Genomic DNA, 26,627 nt, shown 5'->3' on the forward strand with positions numbered 1-26,627 from the left:
CCAATTATAAAACTTATAAAAGGCTCTTACATATATTTGGCAGTACTAGCTTCCGATTCGGCGTCCTGCTTGCAGGAGTTTGCGTCTTCTCCGAATGTTCCTGTAACAGGAAGGCTCTTTTGATTGAGCCTGGCGTTCCTCTTTCCCTAAAGCCTTCAGAAGCTTCTCTCTTTCTTTTAAAGAATGACTCTGTGTTCCTGTGGTTGGGGGTCTCAACGGTAGAAGAAAGGTAAGATGGTGAGGAAGGCTGTGCTAACTCCAGCTGTTGTTGTTTTTTCACAAATAATGGGGAAATCTTAGACACCTGCTTTATAACAGAATTGCTAACACTTTTTGTTGGTGCATGGTGACTCAAGGGGGTTGAACTTTTATCATAAAAGTAAGCTGTAGGTGTTGATATATCAAAAAGGTGACCCTGTTTCAGTGCAACATCACCATTGCCTGGACAGCCAGGTTTTTCTGGTGATGAGTAACTGGTTGCAGGATTCAAAGCCTCTCTCTCAATGTCCTGAAGCTTTTCTGAAGCCTCCTCATCAGAGCTCTCAATAGAGAAGCCCAAGTCAAAGTTCACAGAAAAGAGTTCATTTGAGCAATCAAATACCTCTGCATCCTCTGCAGATTTTTTCTGCTCAAACTCCTCAAAGTCAGTGTCTTCATGGTACTCTATCTGCTTTTCTTCTAAGTCAGGTTTTACAAGGTTACGTTCATTTGGTTCCCTGTTGGATCTGGCAGACAAACATGAAGTAGCAGCCTCCCGGAAAAGATCATCATCTTCAAACAAGTCCCTGCTATCATTTTGCTCCATTAAATTAGTGCCAGTCAAAGAATGCTCTGTGCCAATTGCTGCCCGCTCCTGTTTAACTTGTCTGCCATTGTCAAGATCATCCTCACAGATGCTTTCAACATCAAAAACTTCATCCCAGCTTTGACAGCTAAGCATCTCACTTTTCTCTGAGTGGTCACTTAAAGATACAACTTCTTGCTGTCTTTTGGGGCCTGTATCAAGTTCTACAACAGATTCCTCATCTTCATGATTGCTATCAGAATTTTCCACCAAACAAAAATTGACAGGTGGATAAAGCATCTGTTGAGGACTCCAGGCCTCCTCTTTTACCTCAGGCTTTGATTCTATTTTAAGTGTATGAGGAGGAGACTTGGCCAAAAAGTCTTTAACACTTGTCAGAATTGACTTTACATTATCCTGAAGGTCTTCAGCTATATCTGCCTTTACAAATGTTTTTTCATTTTGCAAATAAAACATATTAGACAGATCTAATAAGGCTTCTTCATGTAAACCAACAGATGAGAAAGCAAAGTCCGATTTTGGACTTAATCTTTTGTCTTCTACAAAATGTTCTATGGCATCTAAAGACTGGGTCAAAGCCCCTGCATTATTAGAAGTATTAAATTTGATCTTTGATGTGGATTCAGAATGCGCCATTTCCAAGTCATCTGCAGACTTACTGTCCAGCAAGGCCCAGCTTTGTGAACCTCTGTGGTCTACAGGACCTGGCATGGTGTCCATGAATGTTTTGTTATATGACGGTGCAGAGTTGCACCTCAACATGGTCCTTTTAGTGGAGTTCCTTGGGTGCAACAAAAGGTCTTTCTGTACTACTCCAGATTTGAAAAGCCCATTCACATTGCATTGGTCCAAGTTTTTAGATTTCGCCTTTGCTTTATTCGAGTTTCTTCTGTCACCTGTACTGCAAACATCCTCTGAGTGAAGATGTGGCATTAGCTCCAGAGCATAACGGCATTCACCCTGTCAAAAAACAACATGACGTTTTAACTGGACTAGGATACACAGCCAAGACGGCTAGCAAACATGAAAGGACACTTAATAGGTACAGGCCATCCACATCCTCCGGGGTTTTGAGAACATCATACACTACATATTATATTATTATATATATATATATATATATATATATATATATATATATATATATATATATATATATATATACATACACACACACACACACACACACACACACACACACACAGTGCATCCGGAAAGTATTCACAGCGCACCACTTTTTCCACATTTTGTTATGTTACAGCCTTATTCCAGGATGGATTCAATTCATTTTTTCCCTCAGAATTCTACACACAACACCCCATAATGACAACGTGAAAAAAGTTTCCTTCCTAACCAGTAATCAGTGTGCAATGCTGGTAGGACCCTTCTACCAAGGACTTCAAGCTGCTATGGGGGCAAAAGGTGTCTTAATCAAGTATTATCATGTAGGTGCAAAAAACTTCACAAGAAGCATCTTTCAGCTTTTTATGTTATCTGACAAAAATAACTAAAATGCAAGATGAGCACTAGACATTTGCTCTTTGAATTGTGAAGCAAGACATAACACTGTCCCATTGGTTTCTGGGGTGCATATGTGTCCAACCTTTTGCTGGGAGAACTGGTAAATATATGCTTATCCATGAGGGCTTGCAAAGGTTGAATGATAGTTATTCTCCTTTCTGATGGGGCCCTTAAACAGGCAGAGTATGTGGGATAGGTTAAGGGCGATGTTCACTTGTGCTTGAGATCGGCCACCCAGATGCTGCATACCCTGAGAGAATCACACTTGCTCTCTTGTCGAGAAACCCATCCTGAGTTGTCGAAGGAATGTAACTTAGGCTGGGGTGGGAGCTAAAATTAAATGTGCAGACACAGATCTCAGCCCTCGGGACCTATGGGCTTAAGTGAATATGTCAAAACAGAACTGAAAGGCCGTCTTCCTTGTGCTGTGACACTTCTGAGGACTGCCTCTTGATACTCCCCACCGTGTTGTATTGTTTTTATGTACAGTCATATGAAAAAGTTTGGGAACCCCTCTCAGCCTGCATAAAAATGTACTTTTAACAAAAAACATAACAGTGGTATGTCTTTCATTTCCTAGGAACATCGGAGTACTGCGGTGTTTTCCGAACAAAGATTTTTAGTGAAGCAGTATTTAGTTGTATGAAATAATGTTCAAGCATCAGTCACAAAGCTGAAGTTACACAGGGGTTGGATATTCCAACAAGACAATGACCCAAAACACAGTTCGAAATCTACAAAGGCATTCATGCAGACAGAGAAGTACAATTTTCTGGAATGGCCATCACAGTCCCCTGACTTGAATATCATCAAAAATCTTTGGGATGATTTGAAGCCGGCTGTCCATGCTCGTCAGCCATCAAATTTAACTGAACTGGAGAGATTTTGTATGGAAGAATGGTCAAAAATACCTCCATCCAGAATCCAGACACTCATCAAAGGTTATAGGAGGTGTGTAGAGGCTGTTATATGTGCAAAAGGAGGCTCAACTAAGTATTGAAGTCACATCTCTGTTGGGGTGCCCAAATTTATGCACCTGTCTAATTTTGTTATGATGCATATTGCATATTTTCTGTTAATCCAATAAAAGTAATGTCACTGCTGAAATACTACTGTTTCCATAAGGCATGTCATATATTAAAAGGAAGTTGCTACTTTGAAAGCTCAGCCAATGATAAACAAAAATCCAAAGAATTAAGAGGGGTTCCCAAACTTTTTCATATTACTGTATATTTGTAACCGATTTCACTCTTCATTTGATTATCTGCATTTAGTAGGTAACATACAAGTAATCATTCCATTATATTGTTATATTACAACAAAAACCTTTTATTTGTGCTGTAGCTAAACATAAGTGCATCCTGTATTCGTACATATAAAATAAAATATATGCAGTATATAGAAGCGAATGTCTATGATACGGTTTGCTTATTTATAGATAGAAATCCACAAAGGGAGAAGATGAATCACGTATGCTAAAACTGTCTTATTCCTGAGCTTTCGACACCTACCAGGTATCATCATCAGAGGAAAATGATTAGACATACATGAATCAAAGGCAATATACTGTATAGCAAATGAGGAATGGGGGTGGCAGTTAAAGGGGTGGATTAGTAAGATGGGGCTTAGTAAGAGGGTGTTAGTCTTGAAGTATTTTTTATTATTTGAATGTTCTTTTTAAGCCTGCACATGCAGGGTACATGTCCAAATGTCTGTTAAAGGTGTCTTCATTTGATAGCCACAATTCAGCCGGCTCTCTGGCACTCTTAGTGTTTGCCTTGAACCTCACTTGCACTGTGTCCCACTTAAACGTGTGCCCAGTTCAATTAGTATTGGTAATAAAAGAAAGATTAGAATCAGAGCAACTACTTCAAAAATTCATTAAGCCCAACAAACCTTAATAAAAGAAAGACCAGCATTTGACATACTGGGACCAGTAATTCGACTAAGGTCTGGTCAGATTGAAGACTATTGTGATGCCTGGTAACTTGTAACATATACCCTTTAACTACAGTCCTATTCACATGAGCATTCTCATGGAATGACTAACAGACTGATCCAATTACATGCTGCCTATTACGTAGGTCAAAAATGGTGATGTGCTTCCGACTATTTTTGACACAGCCATTCAAGTTCAAGTTGTACAGTTCACTTGTACAGAGTACAGTGACATTCTTGTGCATCTGAAGAACATGCAACATGTCCCCACTCTCCCTACATATATATATACACACACAAGAAAAAGCAGGTCAGCACATAGGCAACCCAGCCTGTCTGTCTAAGTTTAAAGCAAAGCACATTGCGTTGTACAGTTTAAGGACAACTAAGGTGCCGCCACTCGATTTCAAACAAACTGCTAAAAACAACAGTATGAGATAAGAAGCAGTTCTGTCAAAACCTGACTAAGAGCACACCAATAACTGAACAAGTTCAAAACTCGTAACAGCCATCCTTTGATACAGAGACCCATCTCCTTCACCACTCAGAATTTAATTATTTTAAGCACATTAATAAAGCCTAAGTAACGCCAGCTTTTCAAGTCTTAAGTAGGTCAGTGAGATCTGCTCCAGTTGAGGCAGTCAATGGTTATGTAAATGTTCCAGATTGACATTAGGCAACACTTCGCATTTGAGAAAAAAAAAAAAAAAATCAACAAAAACATAATCAATGAGGAAACTTTATGAATACCAAAGAAAAAAAATACATGCTTTTTTATCTACAGTATATCATTGTTTTGGTTAATTGTTCATCTGATTGGACATTAAATATAAAGTAGGTCATTCGGTTTTACAGTATTTGTTATATAATGCCATTAGAACCAAAACATTATTAAAAAATGCAACAAATCTGCTTTTAATTTTTTAAAACAAAGCCTATGTTTCATGATAAATTTCATAGTAATGCGGCAAATATGCAAACAAACATAAAACCACTTCTCAAATTCCTTGTCCGTATAAAATCACTGCAACAAAGGAACTTGGACTTTTTCCAAATACACTTATAATTTGCCTGTTTTGAAAAATAAAAGGACACGTGCATGTTTTTTATTTTCAGAGAACCAGGGTGTCTATACAGTCACATACCCTTATTAAAATACTATTTGGGAAGTGCACAGACCCCTTTCATTTGGCAATCAGTTTATATTTGCAATGTTTCTTAGTGCAATGTCTTAATTTGTCCATTAGTTTTCAAGCCCACGTAGCCCAGTCTGCAGTTAGAGGGATTGGAGCCCATCCTGGCAACAAATGGCACCTGGCAGGACAGGGGCCAGTCCAGCACAGGACACACTCCTGCATGATTAACCTAATATGGCCATCATTAGGATATGGGGAGGATTACCACGAGAAAATGGGGAGAATGTGCAGACTCCATAGACAGCAGACTAAAAGGTAAGAACTACTAACAAACATAATTGGGTGGTGGTAAACTGGTATCCACTTCAAATAAATGAACTTTAGGTTTCACAATTAAGCAAATTGATTTTATTATATCTGACAGCCCCTGGGCCTCAAATCTTGGATGCAGAATTAGGCGGCCTGTACCACCTTCTATGATGTTGCAGGTTGCAGATTTTTTATTTGTATTCTTATTGCTTCTCCCATATTCTAATTTTGTTAAGAAAACAGACTTTTGAGTCAGTGCAACTGCAGTGTTGTTTATTTCAGCCGTTTTTTTTTCTGTAAGACAGACCATAAACACAGGTCAGTGGACACCTTGTCATCCTTCATTTGCTAATAGGTCTTGTGGTCTTTCTTACTTCACTATCTTCCTGTGATTGTGTGCCTTCTCTGTATAGCTGTGCACTGTTCTTTTAAGGAGTGCTAATAGACGGCGGCATTAAGCTCTAGACAGCATCGCACAAAACCACACACTGTGCTTCTCTCATACTCCTCTGGCTAGATGCCACATGACTGGTTGTCTTCCATTGTCTTAACTGTGCTGCACATGGTTTGATCTGAACTCTTCAAATAGGCCTCATGACTTAGTGTTCCTTTTCCAAATTACTGGGCTAAAAAAAATTAAATTCGTGAAATTAAACTTGAGAGTAATCATAAAGCTGAACTCTCAACAGAAAATGTACAGTTCAAGTGTCTTTAAAGGTGCACACTCTACTCCCCAGAAATATTTTGAATCTGTGTATTTCTGCTTTTTTTCATTTTATGCCCATTAGTATGAGGATTTCTCTCTTTACATTACAGCCCTTCTTGCATGATCTGTTCAGGAAAGGACTGTTGCTGCTATCTTGTCTCTGGCTGTCAGACTAGGTGGGTGACATGTTCATCTCTATTTTTTTTTCCAAAGCTATCATGAAATATTTTTTCATAGAATTATTTAGTTTCAAACACTATTTTACTCTCTATTTATCATTCTAACTTTTCTAAGATATACTGGAGCAAGTAACCAACTGAAATAAGTCTTGATGCTCCTTTATATTCATAAAGCGTTTTAATTGACATGTGGTGGAGACCTGCGGCATTATTGAGAGAAAGATGTGGATTGAAAACCAGGTAAATGGCCTGCTCTAAAACGCTATTCACTTCTCCTTAATTGATGGCAAAAACTGTGCATGGTAACAGCCACCTGCTTCAACTGCACAAATCCTAAACCAGTCCACAGTGACACATGTTGGGCAGGAAGCAGAGGGGATTCAGACGGGGCTTGTGTTCTTCTTTCACAACGTGCAAAACCACCTGTTCATTCAGCAGCAGACTCGCATGTACGCTCCGGTGGCAACTAATCCATCCACTGATTCACTAAGACACAAAGTGCGTGCTAGGCTTTCTTCTACAGGTTTCCTCCCTTTGTGAAGCTAATCAGTTTCTGTAAGCCCTTTTGTGCACTTTTGTACATGGCAGAGTCAAGCTACTTGAAACAACACTTGTCTCAGCATAAGACAGTAAGAATATACAAAATAACTGGAAATGCTGTAAACCCAATTATACATTATTTAATGTTAAAATCTTCAGATACCTCAGTAAGATACACTGAATACAGGACAACATTGATTCAAAGAAAAAAAATTAAAGATAAAGGCCATTTACTTTAATTGGATAGCAGTGAAAGGTTGAACAATTAACAGTCTAAAAAACAAAGGTTGTCAAGATTCAGAAAAAAAAGACTGACGAGAATAAATGGACATGTACATTGACTTATAAGCAACTGTCTACTGCAGTGCTAGGTGTCACATCACTGTAAATTAGAATGAAAAGGTTTTCATTTAGAACAGCAGAAGTCATTAGAACACCATTTTTCATACCATCTGAAAACACAATGTGCAATTACTAAGGCCTGGAGCAGACAATACGTTATAAGGGCTGATTTTTGAAGGACTTGTTTTTCTGAAGATGTAATCACTTTATCTTTACATGACTTGTTTAAAGGGGGGAGGGAACTTCAGAAGTAATTTTTGGCTTTTATAGATTGCCATGGCAACTGACGGACCCTGAGGTCAACAGGCTTTTGAAGCAGGCCGTTTAAATGGTATATTGAACAGAACCAAAAAGTGAAAATGGCTTCAAATTACAGGCAGCCTTTTCAGTCCTGACAAAGAAGTGATTCAACAACAAACTGTAATTGGGTTTAGCACAACAGTGTGAAGATAAACACATGAAAAATAAAATGGGGGGAGAAAAAAAAAAAAAAAAAAATCGGCAAAAGCAAAAATGAAAATAAACTTTAAACTGCATCGATTCAGTCATGATGAAGACTTTTATGTGTCAAGTTATAATGTGGCTAGAAAAAGTTTGTCACTAACAGGAGAAAACGGTTTTCTTTCAATTTATTATTTTACATGCAACGCATAATCCTTACTATGTCCTAATCTACACTCGCATGAAAAAAAAAAAAAACACACAACAGATATTTGGTTATTATTTATTCCATAAAAACAAGCCAACATGCAGAAACTGTGTGTGGAAAAACACATGCACCCTCCATACTTTATATTAATTAAAAAAAGTGTCTGGTGTTGCAAATCAAGTGTTTATAATTATCTGATAATCAGAAAGCTCCACCAGCTCTGAAAATAAATAAAAAAGGAAGACCATTTGATGATTCCGTCTCGAGCATTCCGGTATGCGGTTATCTTTTGCCTTTGGCATAGTATTTCTGCATTGATCTCTAAGAAGCAAGTGTCGCTGCTCATCAGTCTGGAAGGAGTTATTAGGGCCATTGAGGCCAATCAGTCTACAGTAAAAAGTGAGAGGTTTGGAGCATGTGCTGATTACGGTAAAAGGATCATTTACAAATGGGGAACAATCAAAACGGCTGAAAATCTTCACCCAAAGTGCACAACCTGAAATCTATTTCCATGGATCAACAGTGATCATGAACCCCTCGATCATAAAAAATAACGGCAACATGGCTTAGGTTGTTTTTAAAGGGAACTTCAATGATTTGTCAGTTGAGAGTACCTTGTTCAAGAAATTTTGAAGTTGTTTGGCCATTATGAACACTACATAAAATTTCACCACAAGAACCTTGTATGGTTTACAAATCATGGTGGTGAAGGAGTGATGATTCTGGATTTGTTTTGTAGCTGCAGCACTGTAATCATTGGGTCCATCATAAACTCCTCCTTATGCCAGAGTATTCAGAAGAAAAATGTGAGGCCACATATTCAAAACCTATAACGTGGCCAAAAGTGGATAATGTATGAAGAAAATGATCCCAGGCACAACGTCAAATCTACAAGTAAATCACTGACAGGGAAACATCAATAAACTGATCCAGTGTTGTAAGGAGAAGTGGGCCAGAATGCCTAGACTCATGCAGAAAGCCAACACTAATCCATTGCTGCCAAAATGTGGATCTTGAGGCTACAATATCATTGGCTGTAGTTTGGTTTTCTACATTAAACATTCATTAATCGGAGCTTACACAGAAGACGCCAAAAAACTCAGCAAACAATCGACTTGAATCTGAACCCCCACCCCACCTGGCACTCACTCCCTTATCACCACAAGGTGTCTGAAGGTACAGCGCGCATCCTGGCCAAGTCAGGCGTCAGAATAGCACACAAACCCACAAACAATTTGCGCACAGTCCTCTTTAATGCTAAAAACAAGAAATTGACAGCAGAAACACGAAACGCAGTTTATAGCATTCCATGCAGTTCTTGCTCAGCAGTATACATAGGACAAACTTCAAAAAGAATCACAACACATATACAGGAACATCATAACGCCGTTAGAAGAAAGGACTCACTTTCATTGATCTACACGCATACTAAATCAACAGGACATATTTAACTGGGACAATGTACAAGTAAAATTTAAGGCCAGTACTAAAAGTGGCAGAGAGCTGGCCAAATCTTGGCTATCAAATGAGAACGCCATCAACAGAAACCTGGACATAAATCCAGCATATGCAAACTTAAGAAGAACATGTTCATAATAAATAAACTGTACACCCAATACCCCACGTAATGTTTTGCTATATATTGCCTTTGATTCTTGTAAGTCTAAGCATTATCCTCTGATGAAGACCCCTGGTAGGGGTTGAAAGCTCAGGAATAAAAACTACTTTATGATACGTGATTCATTTTTTCTCCCTTTGTGGATCTCCAGCTGCAAATATGCAAACTGTATCACAGACCTTCTCTTCCATATTTTATTTATATTTTACATTATAATATATAATGTAAAATATATAATATATTATATATATATATATATATATATATATATATATATATATATATATATAGATATGGTTTTCAATTGCAAGTTAGTTTTTTTCAGGATATGGTGAGAACAAGATGATTATTTACAGTACATACCATATCATATGTGAAAAACACAGAACTAAAATATTTATTTTTCTTTTCACATGACTGTATGTATTAGGTCAGGAGTCCTCAATCACGGTCCTGGAGGGCCGCAGTGGCTGCAGGTTTTTGCTCCAACCCAATTGCTTAATAAAAAGCAGTTACTGCTCAAGTAACACTTCTGTTTCACTTTAATTGTCTCGTTTGTTAAGATTTTGAACCCTTATTGCTTATTTTAGTCTTAAACAGCTGTATTCTTGGTTTTAATTGCTCCTAGTTAGCAATAACATGCAAATGACAAAAGAGACCAGCATTTCTCCATTTAGCTTGTTACCATTTACAGCAGTGTGTATTTATCAGGCACTATTGGGTTTAATTAAATACTTGGAAGGAAAGTGAAGAGAAAAAAGTGAAGGACTGAGAATTACTCATCCATTTTAGCCTTCAAATCACTTGGATGATAAACTTAGAAAGGGAAAGAAAATCTAGATTATGAGAATCACCTGACATAGTAGAGTTAAAGCACTGACAAGCCATGAAATTAAATTATTGGCAAGAATTGCTTTCTAATTAAGCAACCGGGTTAGAACAAAAACCTGCAGCCACTGTGGCCCTCCAGGACTGTGATTGAGGACCCCTGTATTAGGTTATCATATTATCTATAAAATGTTTACATTTCTTTAACAAATTTAATGTGTTTCTGACAAGAATTTAATAAACATTTTTGTAAAATATGGTTCATTCCAGAGCTGCAAAATTTGGACAAAAATATTTTCAGTAATGATTAGTATCCTTGATGAACATTCTTGTTTCCCCACTTTTTAAGGTCTTTCCCTATAAGTGTAATATTATGGAAAACGTTTTATTGATTCAGCATTATGTGAAAATTGTCTGCTTATGGCTTTTGACAACATAAAGTAAGTCAACCTTGGAAACTATTTATTTAAAGTAAAACTGTAATGTACAGCTTGCTAGAAAGGTTATTACTTGATAATTTTTGTTGTAACTGTAATAAAACTGTTGTGTGCTTAAGTCATTTTTCAATCAAGAAGCTCAAAAAATGCAAGTAAATATAACTTACAATTTGCTGCTCTTCTTCCTCTCGCATACTATCAATTAGTCTCATGATGTCAACAAAATTCTTGCACCGGTGTGAATGGTCAACCTTCTCAACAGGAAAAAGTTGGCTTTGCCAGTATCTCCACTCTGAGAGAGACAGCTCCCGTACTTTAGATGTATTTTCAGAGCACTAGATACATAACAGGCGTAGACACGGAAGCAGAGAAAATATGCATTGCATAATTTACATTAAAAATGCCCAGATGTGCTTTGTGCCAGAAATGACTTTTAGCATTATCATTGCAGTATTAAAGTATGAAACATTTCATTGCAATGAAAATAAAACCATGTTAAAACACAAACAGAAATGATACAGCATGCATTTCAAAGACAGTTTTCTAAGAATCCTAAATATAATAATGTAAGCCCATTTACAAGTAAAATGTTGGAGTACTGGAAGTAACAAGAGCTTTTAGAAGCATAGTTTGTGAATTAAGTGCATGTCAATTAACTTCTGGTTGAAAAGAGCCTGGCTTAAAAGAAGAAGAAATGTGTACTGGAATAATGACTTAACAAAAAGACAACTCATTGGAAGCGAAGGTGCATTAAAGACAATAAAAGAGGCAGCAAAGCAAAATGATAAAAAAAGCAGGTGCAAGGGTGCAAAAAGCCAAGCAGCCATTTCTAAGTCACACATATAATGAACAAGCAAAGTGAAATGTGTCCAAAATAATGAAGGAGATGGTAAGAAAAGGAAAATATGAAGTAGTAGTAGTGAACTGCTTTACATATGAAGAGAAAACCTTCGCGTTTAATAACGATTGAAATAAGAGTGCCTGAATAAAACACATGAAAAAGCTACTGAAGGAGGAGAACAACTGGGTTTAAGTAGATGTTTGTAAGAAATATGAAGAACCTAGCTGTAGGCTCTCAAACAGGAGATCATAATGAAAAAAACAAAGAAGCAGCAGCGAAGTAAAGAAGTAGGGTCAACTTGAGTGATGCCAGAAATAGTGATGACATTCAGCTCCAAGACGTAAAATGTACAAGTTGATTACAATGGAAGGGAGGGTTCCACCAGGCCTGACAAAGTGTCACTAGGGTGGAAACCCAGCGTTTAGAGATGGCCATGAGTTCCAGATTTCAGGCAGTCAATGACTATAAAGGATTATCAACCAAATATTGAAAATGATCATTATCATTATATTAATAATGATTGTTCATTTGTACACGTACTGTTCAACCCCTGAAAATAAAGGAACCATGTACAGTCATGGCCGAAATTATCGGCACCCCTGGAATTTTCCCAGAAAATGCACCATTTCTCCCAGAGAATTGTTGCAATTACAAATGTTTTGATATATACACGTTTATTTCCTTTATGTGCATTGGAACAACACAAAAAAACAGAGAAAAAAAGCCAAATCTGACATTTCACACAAAACTCAAAAACCGGGCTGGACAAAACTATTGGCACTCTCTACTTAATATTTGGTTACCCTTTGGAAAAAATAACTGAAATCAAGCGCTTCCTATAACCATCAACAAGCTTGTTACACCTCTCAACTGGAATTTCCGACCACTCTTCTTTTGTAAACTGCTCAAGGTTTCTCAGATTTGAAGGGCGCCTTCTCCCAACAGCAATTTTGAGATCTCTCCATAAGTGTTCAATCTGTTTTAGATCCGGACTCATTGCTGGCCACTTCAGAACTCTCCAGCACTTTGTCTTCAACCATTTCTGAGTGCTTTTAGAGGTACGTTTGGGGTCATTGTCCTGCTGGAACACCCATGACCTCTGACGCAGACCCAGCTTTCTGACACTGGGCCCTACATTGCGCCCCAATATCTTTTGGTAGTCTTCAGATTTCATGATACCTTGCACACAGTCAAGGCATCCAGTGCCAGAGGCAGCAAAAAATCCCCAAAACATCTTAGAACCTCCACCATGTTTGACTGTAGGTACTCTGTTCTTTTCTTCGTATGCCTCATTCCGTTTTCTGTTAACAGTAGAATGATGAGCTTTACCAAAAAGCTCTACCTTGGTCTCATCTGTCCACAAGACATTCGTCCAGAAGGATTTTGGCTTCCTCAAGTACATTTTGGCAAACTCCAGTCTGGCTTTTTTATGTTTCTGTGTCAGCAGTGGGATCCTCCTGGTTCTCCTGCCATAGCGTTTCATTTCGTTCAGATGTCGACGGAAAGTTCGAGCTGACACTGTAGCACCCTGAGTCTACAGAACAGCTTGAATATGTTTTGAAGTAGATTGGGGTTGTTTATCCACCATTCGGACTATCCTTCGTTGCAGTCTTTTATCAATTTTTCTCTTCCATCAACGTCCAGGGAGATTAGCTACAGTGCCATGTGTTGTGAACTTCTTGATTATGTTGCACACAGTGGACAAAGGAACATGAAGATCTCTGGAGATGGACTTGTAGCCTTGAGATTGTTGATATTTTTTCACAATTTTTGTTCTCAAGTCCACAGACAATTCTCTGCTATTCTTTCTGTTCTCCATGCTTAGTGTGGCACACTCAGACACACAACAGAAAGGCTGAGTCAACTTTTCTCCATTTTAACTGGCTTCAGGTGTGATTGCTATATTGCCAGCACCTGTTTCTTGCCACAGGTGAGTTCAAACGAGCATCATATGTTTGAAATAAAACGATTTACCCACAATTTTGAAAGGGTGCCAATAATTTTGTCCGGCCCATTTTTGGAGTTTTATGTGACATGATGTCAGATTTGCCTTTTTTTCTCTGTTTTGTTTGTGTTGTTCCAATGCACATACAGGAAATAAACATGTATATACAAAAACATTTGTAATTGCAATAATTTTCTGGGAGAAATGGTGCAATAGTTTTCTGGGAAAATTCCAGGGGTGCCGATACTTTCAGCCATGACTGTATAAAAATGTCTGTCATTTCTAAATGGCTCATACGGTCTTTTTGGTAAATGCCTGAAATTAAACCTGAAACTCTACAGTTCAATCATATAATGACTGCTTTATTTCAACTCCATTGTGATGGTGTACAGAGTGAAAATTATGAAATTTGTGTCACTGTTCAAATTCTTATGGACCCGACTGTACATTCCAATGTGTGAAGGATAGGGAAAAGTACTTGAATTTGGTTCTTATTGATGGTTAGAATTTTGCAGAAGATAAATAAAGTGGCTGTGGGAATGCAGCAAAAAGGAATCGGAGATCAGAAACAAAATTAGTGCGGCATGATTTCATATTTTCACTCTTGTGTAGCACATGCAGGACTTGGCTCACATGTGTAGATCATGAAGAAAGTAAGAATAAGGGCAGCAAGAGATAATGAAAGTTGTATTGAACAAGCTAGTTGTGGAGGTTAGTCTTGCAGTGATGTTGATGTATGAGGAAACATGAACCATAAATGGTGACAGAAGGATTTAAAACTCCTATGTCTATCTGTGATAGTGACAGAAGTGGAGAACAGAAAGGTGATTTATGGAAGGAACTGATGCAAAATGCAAAGCACATTTGAAGAATATAAAAATAAAAAAAAAATCTGGTATGGAAGTGAAATATCTTGGGATGCAAGAGAAGAAAAAGTCAACAGGTGCTTGTGAAGGGAAAGAAAATGGGTTGGTACCCGTATTAGTCTCCACCCTGTGTAATCATGTTTAATATTTTTGTGTACTGTGTAAAATATCTTGTATTATTTACCTATCTTTTTCAAATATCTTTCCAAATGTTAATTTCAGATATCCGTTTGTCCGGATTTTTCCAACTTTAGGGTCTGCTAATTCAGTTAAGAGTAATGCTAGATAAACCTTTATTCAACTGTTTAGTTACACTTCTATTTCAGTATATAAATTGAAAATAGCAGTGAAAGGTGTAGGGCAGGCATACTGTAAGCTGTCATCAATCCTTACTTTTAATGAAGCATGACAAGCAATGAAAAAAAAATTGTATGCAAACTAAGTGAGGAGTCAGATGGGATATGGAAGTTACATACAACCAAACAAATTCAGAAAAAAACAGATAGGAACGATGGCCATAAAATGGACAAAAACTTACAAAGTGAAATACATACTTTATAAAACTTGTGATAAGCCAAATAAAAGATTTTAGATTGCAGTTGACCAAACTAGGCAAATCAGATAATAGTGGTTATGCCAGTTGTAGTTGGTATATACAGTTTATAGAATGTTTACAATATTTTCATATCAATGATAGCTAAATATAAGCAAAGGTGGGAGCTACAGTGTACCAAATGCTTATACAGTGCTACAAAAAAATATTTACCCCCATCCTAATTTTGCATATTTACAATACTCAAGTGGTTCTGATCTCCAAACAACTTTAGTATAATAACAAAAGACAACCTTATCAAACACAATATACAGGTTTTTAATGACTATTTAATTTATTGAAGGAAAAAAATTCAACAACACTTACATCACGCCTGTGAAAAAGTCCCCTATGCCCCTAAAATTTCCCCTAAACTCAATACTAGGATGGGCCACCATTAGTAACAACAACAACATTGCAGTGGAGAAATTTTGGCCCACTCTTCTCTACTGAATTGTTTTCATTTATTCAAATTGGTGGGTTTTCAACAATGACCTGCCAATTTAAGGTTCCTCCACAACATCTTAATGGGGGGTCAAATCAGGACTTTGATTAGATTAGGCCATTTCACAAACCTTAATTTTGGTTTGTTTGTTTTTTTCGCAATTCAAAGATGGAATTGCTATTGTGCTTTGAATCGTTGTCTTGCTACATAACTGAATTCATGCTTCCATCAATTATGGCAAGTCACTCATGTCTTGAAGCAGCAAAGCATTTCCAAACCATCTCACTACCATCACCATGTTTGACTATGGGTATGGTGATCTTATTGCGGAAAGCTGTGTTAGCTTTATGTCAAAAGTAACAGGGTCCATTGTCTTCTCTAAAAAGTTCCACTTTTGACTCATCAGTCCACAGATTATCCCAAATATTTTGGGGATAATCAAAGTATTTTTGGCAAACTTTAGACAAGCTTTTGTTCCTTTCATTTACCAAAGGTTTTTGCCTTGCAGCTTTCGCATGGCCATTACTAATGACTAAAGTCTTTCTAATGGTGGATTAATTAACTCTGACATTAATTGAGCAGAGACAGGCCTACAGTTCCTTAGATGTTCATCCAGGATTTCTGTTACTTCCATGTACTCTTAGATTAATTTTGCTAGGCCGGCCACTCCTGAGCAGATTTACTGCTGTTCAAGTTTTCTGCATTTGGAGATGATGGCTTATGTTGGTTTGCTGGAGTACCAGTGTTTTAGAGATTGTTTCCTAACCTTTTCATAACTGATATATTTCAATAACTTTCTTTCTCAGGTCACCTGGAAATTCTTCTCATTGAGGCATACGGTACTGCATGTTGAGACCTTTGGGCCAACTTCATATTACTGGAAAGGTTGTATTTTAGTGATGTTTAGATTCAATAGGGATGACAGCAATCAAGCTTGGGTGTGTCTAGTCTAATTTAATCCATTATTATTTCATGTTGGTTAATTGGTACATTGAGTGACTAATGGGGTAATTGCTTTTTCACATGGGTGATATAGGTGTTGGTGAACTTACTGTGTATTTTGTTTACCCATATTACCTTTTAAGCACTATGAATAAGCAAAAATTGAGGAAATTAGGAAGGTGCAAATACTTTTTAATGGCACAATGCACTGACACAGAGGAAAAGGAGAAAAAATATCAAATTTTTTTTTTTTTAATAATTTGGCATGTCTTACAAGAGACACTAAAGAATAAAACATAACACTCACAGGGCTTTCTTTCTTTTTTAGTTTTGGCAGTGGTTCCTCTTCAAGACAAAACATACTTTTCCATGCTTCATATTCTTTAGCTGTTAACAATCCATTTGAAGACTCTTCTTCTGCATTAAATAGGACATGGGAGTTATTTAGTTAATGGTGGATAATAGCAACAAAAATAATGATAATAATTCTCTAAAAGAGATGTTATGAGAAGGCTAGAGCCTGACCCAGAGCAGGACTCTAGCAATTAAGATGGTCAATTATACACAGGCAGTGTTGCTTAAAGACAGTGAACAAAAGCCACTTTTGTGATTGTATGCCTGAGAAGACTGAAATTACACCTGACAAACCAAGGTTTCAAGACTAGTAGTTTATAATTAGAAGAAACCTATTAGATGCCCTTTTCAGCTAAAACAGAACATCTTACAATATCTCAGAGTGCTAGTTTAAAAAACAGCTTTATGGCTTTCAAACGTGTCTCCAAGTGTGTCTTTATCAGTGAGAAACAACTGGATGTCATATAGGGATGCTACAGGATCCAATCGAGCCTTAATGGCTTTTAATACTTTCTTTAAAGAAGGGAGTTAAAAATACAATCAATAAATGACAGCACACTGGTTAATAATTCTGGGGAATCCTGAATGCACTATTAATGTACTGAAACTGGATTTGCTTCCAATTAAGAAAAAGTTTAAAAAACATTGTGACATCTGCAAAGACAATTTTGATCATATCAATCCACAAGTCTATTGGTTAATTTGGAAATTTAACTGTGTTTAAGAAAAGAAAAAAAATACTAACATTTTAGAATCTGCCTTGATATGTTGAAAGCAGCTGTGTGAATTCAAAGTTTGTATGTTTTTTAAGAACAGAAAAAGTGAAGATCGCAGCAGAAAGTAAAGAATTTTATGTAAAGGAAATGCTTCTCTCTGGAGCAAATAAGTGACACTTACTTAATATTACAAAGCTTCAAGAAAAGTGAATGGTCCACAGTACATTAGTTTAAAACAAATGAAAATACAAATCTTTGTTATTTTTAAAAAGTTTAATATGACAATGTAAGAAAAAATTACAGTAAGTACATGGGAAATGCATTATACAATAACCTAATATAAAGCTCAAATCTTTATCTCTCATTTGTGAGAACAATATTTATTATTATCAAATAATGCAATTGACTATATTTCAAAAACATTAACCTTATAACAACTGTACTACAAAGCTATAAACAAAAATATTTAACGAAATATACTGAACACTGAAAAAGAAAAAGAGACAAAACATTAGTGTACCTGGCATTCGTGGGAACATGAAAGAGTCCAACAAATCAGTTCCTGATTTTCGGGCCTTGGAAGACCGTCGTGCTTTTTCACTATGCTGGTACTGCCCAACTGTTATGTACATTTTGTGACAAACAGGACTGACCCCATCTGGAACCATCCGTGGGCTGTTTGGGTACATATGGAAAGCTTTGTTGCTGCCTAAAATTGTTTTATTAATACTTTTTCTAGTAATCTGGCTTTGATTATATGTCTTTAGGAAAGAAGAGAAAATGATAAATTCAAATTAAACACACACATATACAGTACATACAAACATGTTGTAAAAGCAAACATAACATATTTAAGTAATTTATACAATAGTCGTGTATTTGACTCATGCTTCCAGGACTTTAACACAATGCTAATTAATGCTTAAAACTGTAATTATTGTAATTAATGTAATTACTAGGGAATCCATTCCCGCCAGGGATTCCCGGACGTTTTTCATTCCCGGGAATGAAACTGCTGTAATTCCCGGGAAAACGGGAACGGCCAAGCTCGCATATATATAGCGTGTAAAAGTGTAAAAATCGATCACGAAATAACAGAGTTATAGCTGAAAATATAAGGTGGCGCCATTGCTGCAGCTTGCACTTCATCAGACAACAGCTTTGAACAGCAACTTGAAATCGCAATGCGTCAGTCTGTTGCATCCGCATCATCTGTGCCAAGAAACTTACCATCACAGAATGATGACAAGAAATTTGATGCATCAGTAAAAGCTGGAATGGCGGTGTTTCAGAGCAACAGCAAGCGCGGGCGTTGTTTAGAACGTGTGTGTGTAGAACAAGTGTATCAGTACCTGATGACTGTGCCGCCTACTTCAGTGGAGGCACAGCGTGCTTTCTCAGCGGCTGGTGTACTTCTGCACGAAGGTGCGCTCTTGCCTGGATGACCGCACGCTGGACACGTTAATAATTCATTACATTTATATAGCGCTTTTCTCAGTACTCAAGGCGCTATCCACACAGGGAGGAACCGGGAAGCGAACCCACAATCTTCCACAGTCTCCTTACTGCAAAGCAGCAACACTACCACTCCGCCACCTATGAGGACGTTGCACTTTCTACGCTCTTATCACCGCAACTAAATATACATGTACTTATATGACAGCATGAACTGCTTGTAGATAAGGTTAATCTTTTATTTGTGTCAACATATTGCAGTAGTTTTATTAAAAATAAGTGTCGGTCATTCTAAAACTGTTCACATGTGAGATGCACGTGCACTGTGTCATCCCGGGAGCCTGGGATTCCCGGGAATGAAATGCGGGATTCCTGAATTCCCAGGAATGGATAAACCCATCCGGGAATGGATTCCCTAATAATTACTGGAATTATTGGTTAGTTTGCGATTAACAATAAATATAAACAAACATGTTGCAACTGCATTATAAAACAGTGTATTGCGCTGTAATAATTGAATTCCAGCCATATGGTACAAGCTAAAAGCAATTACTAAACATACAATTAGAATTCCACAGTTTTTTTTTCCCCACTTTCACTTTTTACTTACTCTCTCTTCTCTGCCTTCAGCAAGAATTACCACAATTCTGCCTCTGCGCTTGCGGCCGGTTCTTCCCATGCGCTGTACCAACCTAATTGGACTTTTCTGGGCATCAAAGCAAACAATCAAGTCTACCTCTCCAATATCCAGACCTTCTTCTCCAACACAAGTAGAAACTAAGGTGTTAAAGCCTCCTGCTCTAAATCGTTTGACAACCTAGTTAAGAGTAAGATTAGATTAGTTACATGAACGGCTTTAACGCTGTTATTGTGCAAAAAAAAAAAAAAAAAAAAAAAGTTATTGTCTGTCTATACTGTAAATTAAATACATTTGAATATTCCCATCTAATGGAGTATTTTTTGAGATTTTTTAAACCAACAAACAAAATGTAATAAAGTGTATTAAAAATAAACACAACAGAGTGTGAAAATGTAAAAGTTTCATTTCAACTTTTTTCTTCTTTTTAAATTAAGTATTAGCTTTCTTACAGCCCAGGAAAGCCCGTTTCACCTTGTGCTGGCCTCAGCACGAAATCCATGCTGATGTTTATTAAGTCTGTTTGTGCATAATTTAGGACATGGGTAATACTGAACTTCATAACGAAAACCAGACGTTTCTGAATAGCATTTTCTTGGATAGTCTTACTTAATCGTTTAAGAACAGAGGGCAAGAGGAAGAATGAATAAAAAGGAAACATTTTTATAATATAAACTGTTTATATATATATATATATATAGAATAGTCTCAGAAGAAAAAATATCCCATAATTACGAAATATTGTCCAAAATGGTAATTATCTAACAAAAAGCATACTTAAACAATCTTCTACATTCTTCTCATCCCACTTCTCAAACTGAACTCCACTCTCTGTTGGGTTTTAAACAGCTACTGTTTTGCTATGCTAGCTTCCCCATCACATGCCCCTGTTAGCTATCATATGATATCACTGAAATTATAAAGCAGACTTTGCTAAAGTTTAAAACTGTCCCCAGTTTACGTTTCCTCATTTCTAGATTAAATGTTATAATGATGTCTCAGTAAGAATTTGTGTATCACACGGTCGCACACTCCTTCACTCATGGAGGTTTTCTACTATAGTGCAAAGATGAACAGTACTTTGACTGAGCCGAGCATAAATGCATCCTGTGATGACCTAGTATTTCATCCAGGACCTCTTCCTGCCTTGCACCTGCTGCTGAACACTCCATTAACTCAGGTTGATAAAATAAATGGAGATAGGGTTTTGACTATTAAATGGCTTCTATCAACTACACATTGAATGGGTGGAGAAGGAGTCTTACTCATTTCAGTTGTGATTGTGCAATGATTAACTTTGGTTTGAAATTTCAAACACTAATTCACCCCTCATCATCATCATGACAGGGCTAGTGGTGTTGAGCGATCAACTCCAAGTACACAACCAACACTTTAATTTGTCAGGTGTTTTTTAAAATATATGACAACACATAATTATTCTCAATCAAATGACAATTTGGGTTCAGAACAAAGAGTAAACACAATAAAAATTCACAATTCAACCAGTAAAATATACCTTATAAAATAGGACTGTGTTGATAGACAGTAACCAGCTCACCATGGTTAAACATGCCTTATTCATGTAAAATTTGAATTTTTAGCATTTGTATTTTTGATAAAGTGTAATCAAGCCATAGCTTTTAAAATGTTAATTTAAAAAATTAGAAGAGGTTAACAAATATAAATGTAACAAACACTACGACACTAAACAACCCATAGGTGTCACTGATGATACCTGGATGGGCCAAAACTTTGAACATCTATGGTGTTTCATTGGATAATGTTCTTCAGAGGGATGCCTGGACAGTTTCTGCCCTTAGTCACAGTTTTAGGAAGTGAAAAACAACAAAAATAGTAAGAATAATTAAAATTAGTGACATTAAAAGAGATTTTATTTTGAACCCCAACTCAGTTTCAAATCTTAACAGAGGCTTATCTGCTTGCACAGCACCAAAAAGCCAGTTGCTAAATTCCCAAATACAAGCAATATAAGAGGAAACACAGTAAATCACACCACCTTAATGCTTTGCTCTGCTAATATCTTGGCATCCACATTGGCATGCCATGGTTTTTTTTTTTAGACTTAGATGTATTTGTTACTTGTTATGTATAGGCTACTGTCTGCAGTGATGTGTGTTTAAATAAAAAAAACACCTTTTTTAATAAATAAAAGGGTATTACTTTAGATTAGGTGTCTCAAATACAATGTACTTACCATGTGAATTCCTGTGAAATTACAGAGTAACTAGGTGTTATTACCTTGTACTTACTGTGTAATACAGTGTAACTGTATAATTAATTACGGAATTGTAATTATTATTCCACAATTTATATATGTACGTACTTAGAAAAACTGTGGAATAATAATTACAATTCAGTACTTAATTATTACCTTGTACTTACTGCCTAATGTAGTGCAACTGTATATAACACCTAGTTACTCTGTGATTATACAGGTAATTACATAGTAAGTACAGTATAGTTAAGGACAATTACTCTAAAGTGACACCAATAAAAGTACCTTGTATTGCACCTTGTATGGATATTCTTTAGGTTAATGATAGTAGTCAAGTGATGCACTTTAAATACAAGAATGCATTGATTGCAAATGAAGATGTATTTAAATTATTCTTTTTAATTGAGAAGAAGAAAATATTAACTGAAACGCTTGTTATAATATTGTGATGTAAAATGTTACAAATCCATACAAATATGTACCTCAGATATAAACAACACCAGATAAAGACAATTACTTTTTAGACAGGACTTAGAACATTAGCAATGGACTGGAAAATAGATCACAATGAAAAACAGCAATCGAGCCTAGTATGTAAAAACTTAGACTACTTGCAATTTTTTAAATGTACATGGTGCTTTACCTCCAGCTGCTCCTTTTGGGTGAAGCCCTTGACACTTTTGCCAGAAGAAGACTGTCCCATAAATGTCATGACTCGGAGCAAAGGCTTATGACAGCTTAACATCTCTGCAATTTCCTGCACACTTTCCCGAAAAGAAGAAAATATCATGACACGAGTGTCTACAGCAGATTCATTTCCTCCTGAAGTTTCCTGGTCTGTGTGTAAAAGAAAAACATTTGACATTTTTGTGGTAGCATGCTTAAATGAAGAAAGTACATTTTTGCCTAGGTATTTTATGAAACCCACTTTTCCAGTACAAAGGCATTGAGAGAGAAACCACTGTGCATTTCAGCTTAGATAAACAAGCAGAACAGAGAAATACTTCAGAGGACTGGCACTTCACTCTAGAAATGCATTCTAATTCAAATGCTATCCAAGACATAAGCTGAGTACATGAGTGCACAAGTCTGGAGCCCTGCATGCATGCATTTGTTAGGCATCTCATACTTTTGGTGAAGTCACTGTTTCTTCCACTAAGCATGTTGCTTTAAAATGAGGTCGTTGAACCTCTACCTTCAATAAGCACGGTCTTTAGGGATCTTCAGAATTAAACTACCCCAGATTTTAAAACTTTTATTAAATAAACTTCATCCAAAAGTTAATAGCCTCTTCTTCAAGACTGAAAAAAAGCACTACTTTCCTACATAACATATATGAACCCACTCCTCTCGCTCAGTACTCTGGCTTTGTCAGCTTACCTCTTAATCCTGCCCAAGACTTAAAATGTTCAACAACCACATCTTCTAAAGTTTTCAGTTTAGGATGGCTGTAAATGAATGGTTTTTCAACTCCTGAAAATTAAACAAAAATGAACAAAAACAAAAATTACTAAAATATGCATATCTTTATTATTCTAATAATTTAAAAACATGTACCTAGGACATCTAACTTTTCAAGTACTGTTGTTCTTTTTGCTCTTCTTGTAATTTGAAAAGCACAAAATCTACAGTTCGTCTTTCTAAACATGAAGTCACGTTTGTATTTGCTAGCTTAGCCTTTCTACATGCTATTATTTCATTTATCACAATTTTCCATTTTTACCACAAATTTCCATTTTTAGTTCAAAATGTATCTAGTAATTTGAAGGATATTTTAAATTGAGTCTTTTGTTACTTACCTGCAGCTGAAACTCCATTAGTACCCATAAACATATCTTTCATCGTCTCATATAATTCTATAAAGTCACCATTTCGACTCAGTTCATTCCTGGCTCTTGTCATCCCTACATGGTTAACAAGGTACAGACTGTCAATAAAATCACTTACATAATACAAAAACATTTTTCACAAATTTCTGTTTTTGGCTGTGTTAAAAACAATGGCACTTTGATAATTATGATTCAAAGCATTAGTTTCAGCGATCTTGTTAAACTTAGCACACTGAGTTACAGCTTTCCAGTTCTGTTGGCAACAATTAGACTTCCCACAACCCTACAACTCCTCATGAAAACCACAAATGTGGCCACAGTCAAGAGTACCACAATCTTAACTCCACTATTTACGCCACAAAAACCCATTTACAAGAGGCAAGGCATCCTTTCTGAGAGATAAACACTAAGATCAGTAGAGATTTTTAAGTCATAGAAAACAGAAGGTACCAAAAAAGGTGCCAACTTATTTGAAAGAATTAAAATTTACTTTTTTAATCAAAGTATTAATTATGAAATACAAAGACATGGAACCAAGCAATATAACCCTCAAAATCCTTAGACAAGGCGAAACATTCTTTGGACTAAACAGTGTTTACATATCAGAAACCAACTGAAAACTATAAATTAAAAAAAAAAAAAAAACTGTTAGAAACACAAAATGTAAGTATACAGAAAGGCTCACATTTATTATTTAAGTAGAGTTCCATCTGGAATTGTCAGAAATCCCAAATGGGAAGTACTGGACTAAATAAAAAGTTGGGAGAAGGAGAAAAAAAAACTTTAATATACACAGAAATTGAACTAAATTTATCTAGTGGGCAAAACTCAGAGTTTAACTGCGGAGAAAACAGCTTCAACTTCATATGCATCTTGAGCATATAGAAATTGTGCATTCCTTCCTTTAGAAAGGAACATGTCTTGAAATGCAAGACACATTAGTACACCATTTTTAATGTGCACCTGTAATCTGCAAAGTAAATAACTACTTTGTCTTCATTGTCTGACTTGAAGTCCAAAAAGTACAAGATACAGTAGCTTCATTCTCTTCTCTAGTTAAATGGACGAGATCTGTTCAGCAAGATACTATAGAGACCATTGACATTCGTTTTAATTACATGCACTCTTAAGATAATGTTAAATCGAGGAGAATTATCTGTATATTTGAGTTCAAAGTGAAAAGAAAATTTTTTAAAACAATTCAAAAATCAAATCACTAAAAAATCTAAGCAACAGATAAAACAGCTTATCAAGTGTTATAAAGAAAAATAATAAAAATATACAAGTTTCAGAAAACTTTACTTTATAATAGAATAATAATACATAGTTTGCTCTGATAAGGTTTAAATAACTATAAAGTATATACATAAAACTCTGTATGAATAGCCATGTTTTACCCAATTGTGAGTCAAGTCTGCAGCTGTAGCAGTGAAGTCAATTACTACAGTAATATTAAATCCTACATTCAAAAAGCACAGTAGATTCATAAGAATTTCAGCTAGCTCAGAATCTGAATTTTCATTAAAATGTTCCCACTGTACAATTACCAAAGAAATACATATAATAAGGTAGTTGATTTTAGTAAGCATAGCTGTAGCTTCAAACAGTATTCATTAAACTATAAAAGTGAATATTTTGCTGACCCTTTGTGCCATCCATAATGCCTTGCATAAAAAGGAACAAGGACCGTAATCCCATCTGAAGCAGGAGCTCGTAGCCATGATAAAGACTAATGCAGAGGGCAAAATCACCTTCCACAATGCCCTGTTGTAAACCCTACAAAACAAACGTAAATATATTAATCTATCCTGACAAACTGATTTTTCTGATACAAGGATTTAAGATGAATGCTTTAATTTGATGTTAAAAATATTTTGCACATAAACTAAGGACCTCAAAAGAAAGAGAAAAAAGGCATTCAAAACGTATGTGAGCAAGAGTCAGAGCACTTCAGAGATGCATTAGGCCAGCAGTGGTACTCAACTGCAGCTTTTTCCCCATCCAGTTTCTCAATCAGTAACTACTTTTTCCTCTAACTGATCTCCATTTAATTAGCTGGTCTTTTTTCTTAACTAAATCTGCATTCAGAAAACATTTCTAACAAATGTGTTTATTTCTCCTATGTTTAAATGCTTAGCTCTCATTTATTTTCCAATTAATTCATAGAATGTTGCAAGAATGTACCTACTTTAGTGCTAGACTCGCTAGAAACTCCATAGTAACTAACCAGAACACTAGGAAATGTGCTGGGTAAGTTTCTTCTAGAAAAGCTCATGAGGATTAACATATTAAAGAACCACAATAAAAATCATTAAATTATCGCATTATAATATCCACACTGTGTGCACAATTATTAGGCCAATAGTATTCCTTAGGAATAATTTCATTATTGAACAAATACAATGATCTTGGTCGATCCAAAGTTATTTTACATCAAACCTGAATGTTTAACAAAGGAAAAGTGAATTTTGTCGTTCTCAAGGAAAATGTATGTGATTATTAGGCAACCATTTTTGCCCGCTGCCTTGTTTATTCCCAAGTTCTGCAGTAACTGTAACAAGTAACACAAATGACATGTAACAATTAACAAATATCATTTTTGATACACAGCCACCCTTCTTTCCAATAACTGCCATGAGTCTCCCATCCATGGAGTCTGTAAGTTTCTTGATCTGTTCACATGGAACGTTTGCTGAAGCAGCAACCACTGCCTCCCAAATGTTCTTCAAAGAGGTGTGTTGTCTTCCCTCATTGTAAATCT

The 26,627-nt window shown here is 36.2% G+C and overlaps 1 protein-coding gene across 2 annotated transcripts in view; it reads right to left on the reverse strand.

Moving 5' to 3' along the window:
* The window catches only part of fancm (FA complementation group M), a 93,162-nt gene that overhangs the window by 18,867 nt on the left and 47,668 nt on the right, over window positions 1-26,627 (reverse strand). For both annotated transcript variants that reach the window (XM_051919904.1, XM_028821700.2), the window contains exons 6-14: window positions 25,510-25,642; window positions 23,837-23,941; window positions 23,418-23,510; window positions 22,681-22,874; window positions 19,775-19,981; window positions 18,230-18,470; window positions 16,947-17,056; window positions 11,176-11,343; window positions 31-1,765 (exon numbers count right to left, since the gene is read on the reverse strand). In XM_051919904.1, the coding sequence (XP_051775864.1) occupies window positions 31-1,765; window positions 11,176-11,343; window positions 16,947-17,056; window positions 18,230-18,470; window positions 19,775-19,981; window positions 22,681-22,874; window positions 23,418-23,510; window positions 23,837-23,941; window positions 25,510-25,642 (2,986 nt within the window). The remainder of the gene's footprint in view (window positions 1-30; window positions 1,766-11,175; window positions 11,344-16,946; window positions 17,057-18,229; window positions 18,471-19,774; window positions 19,982-22,680; window positions 22,875-23,417; window positions 23,511-23,836; window positions 23,942-25,509; window positions 25,643-26,627) is intronic.

The sequence above is a fragment of the Erpetoichthys calabaricus genome, chromosome 16 (genome assembly GCF_900747795.2).
Source record: "Erpetoichthys calabaricus chromosome 16, fErpCal1.3, whole genome shotgun sequence".
Lineage (NCBI taxonomy): Eukaryota > Metazoa > Chordata > Cladistia > Polypteriformes > Polypteridae > Erpetoichthys > Erpetoichthys calabaricus.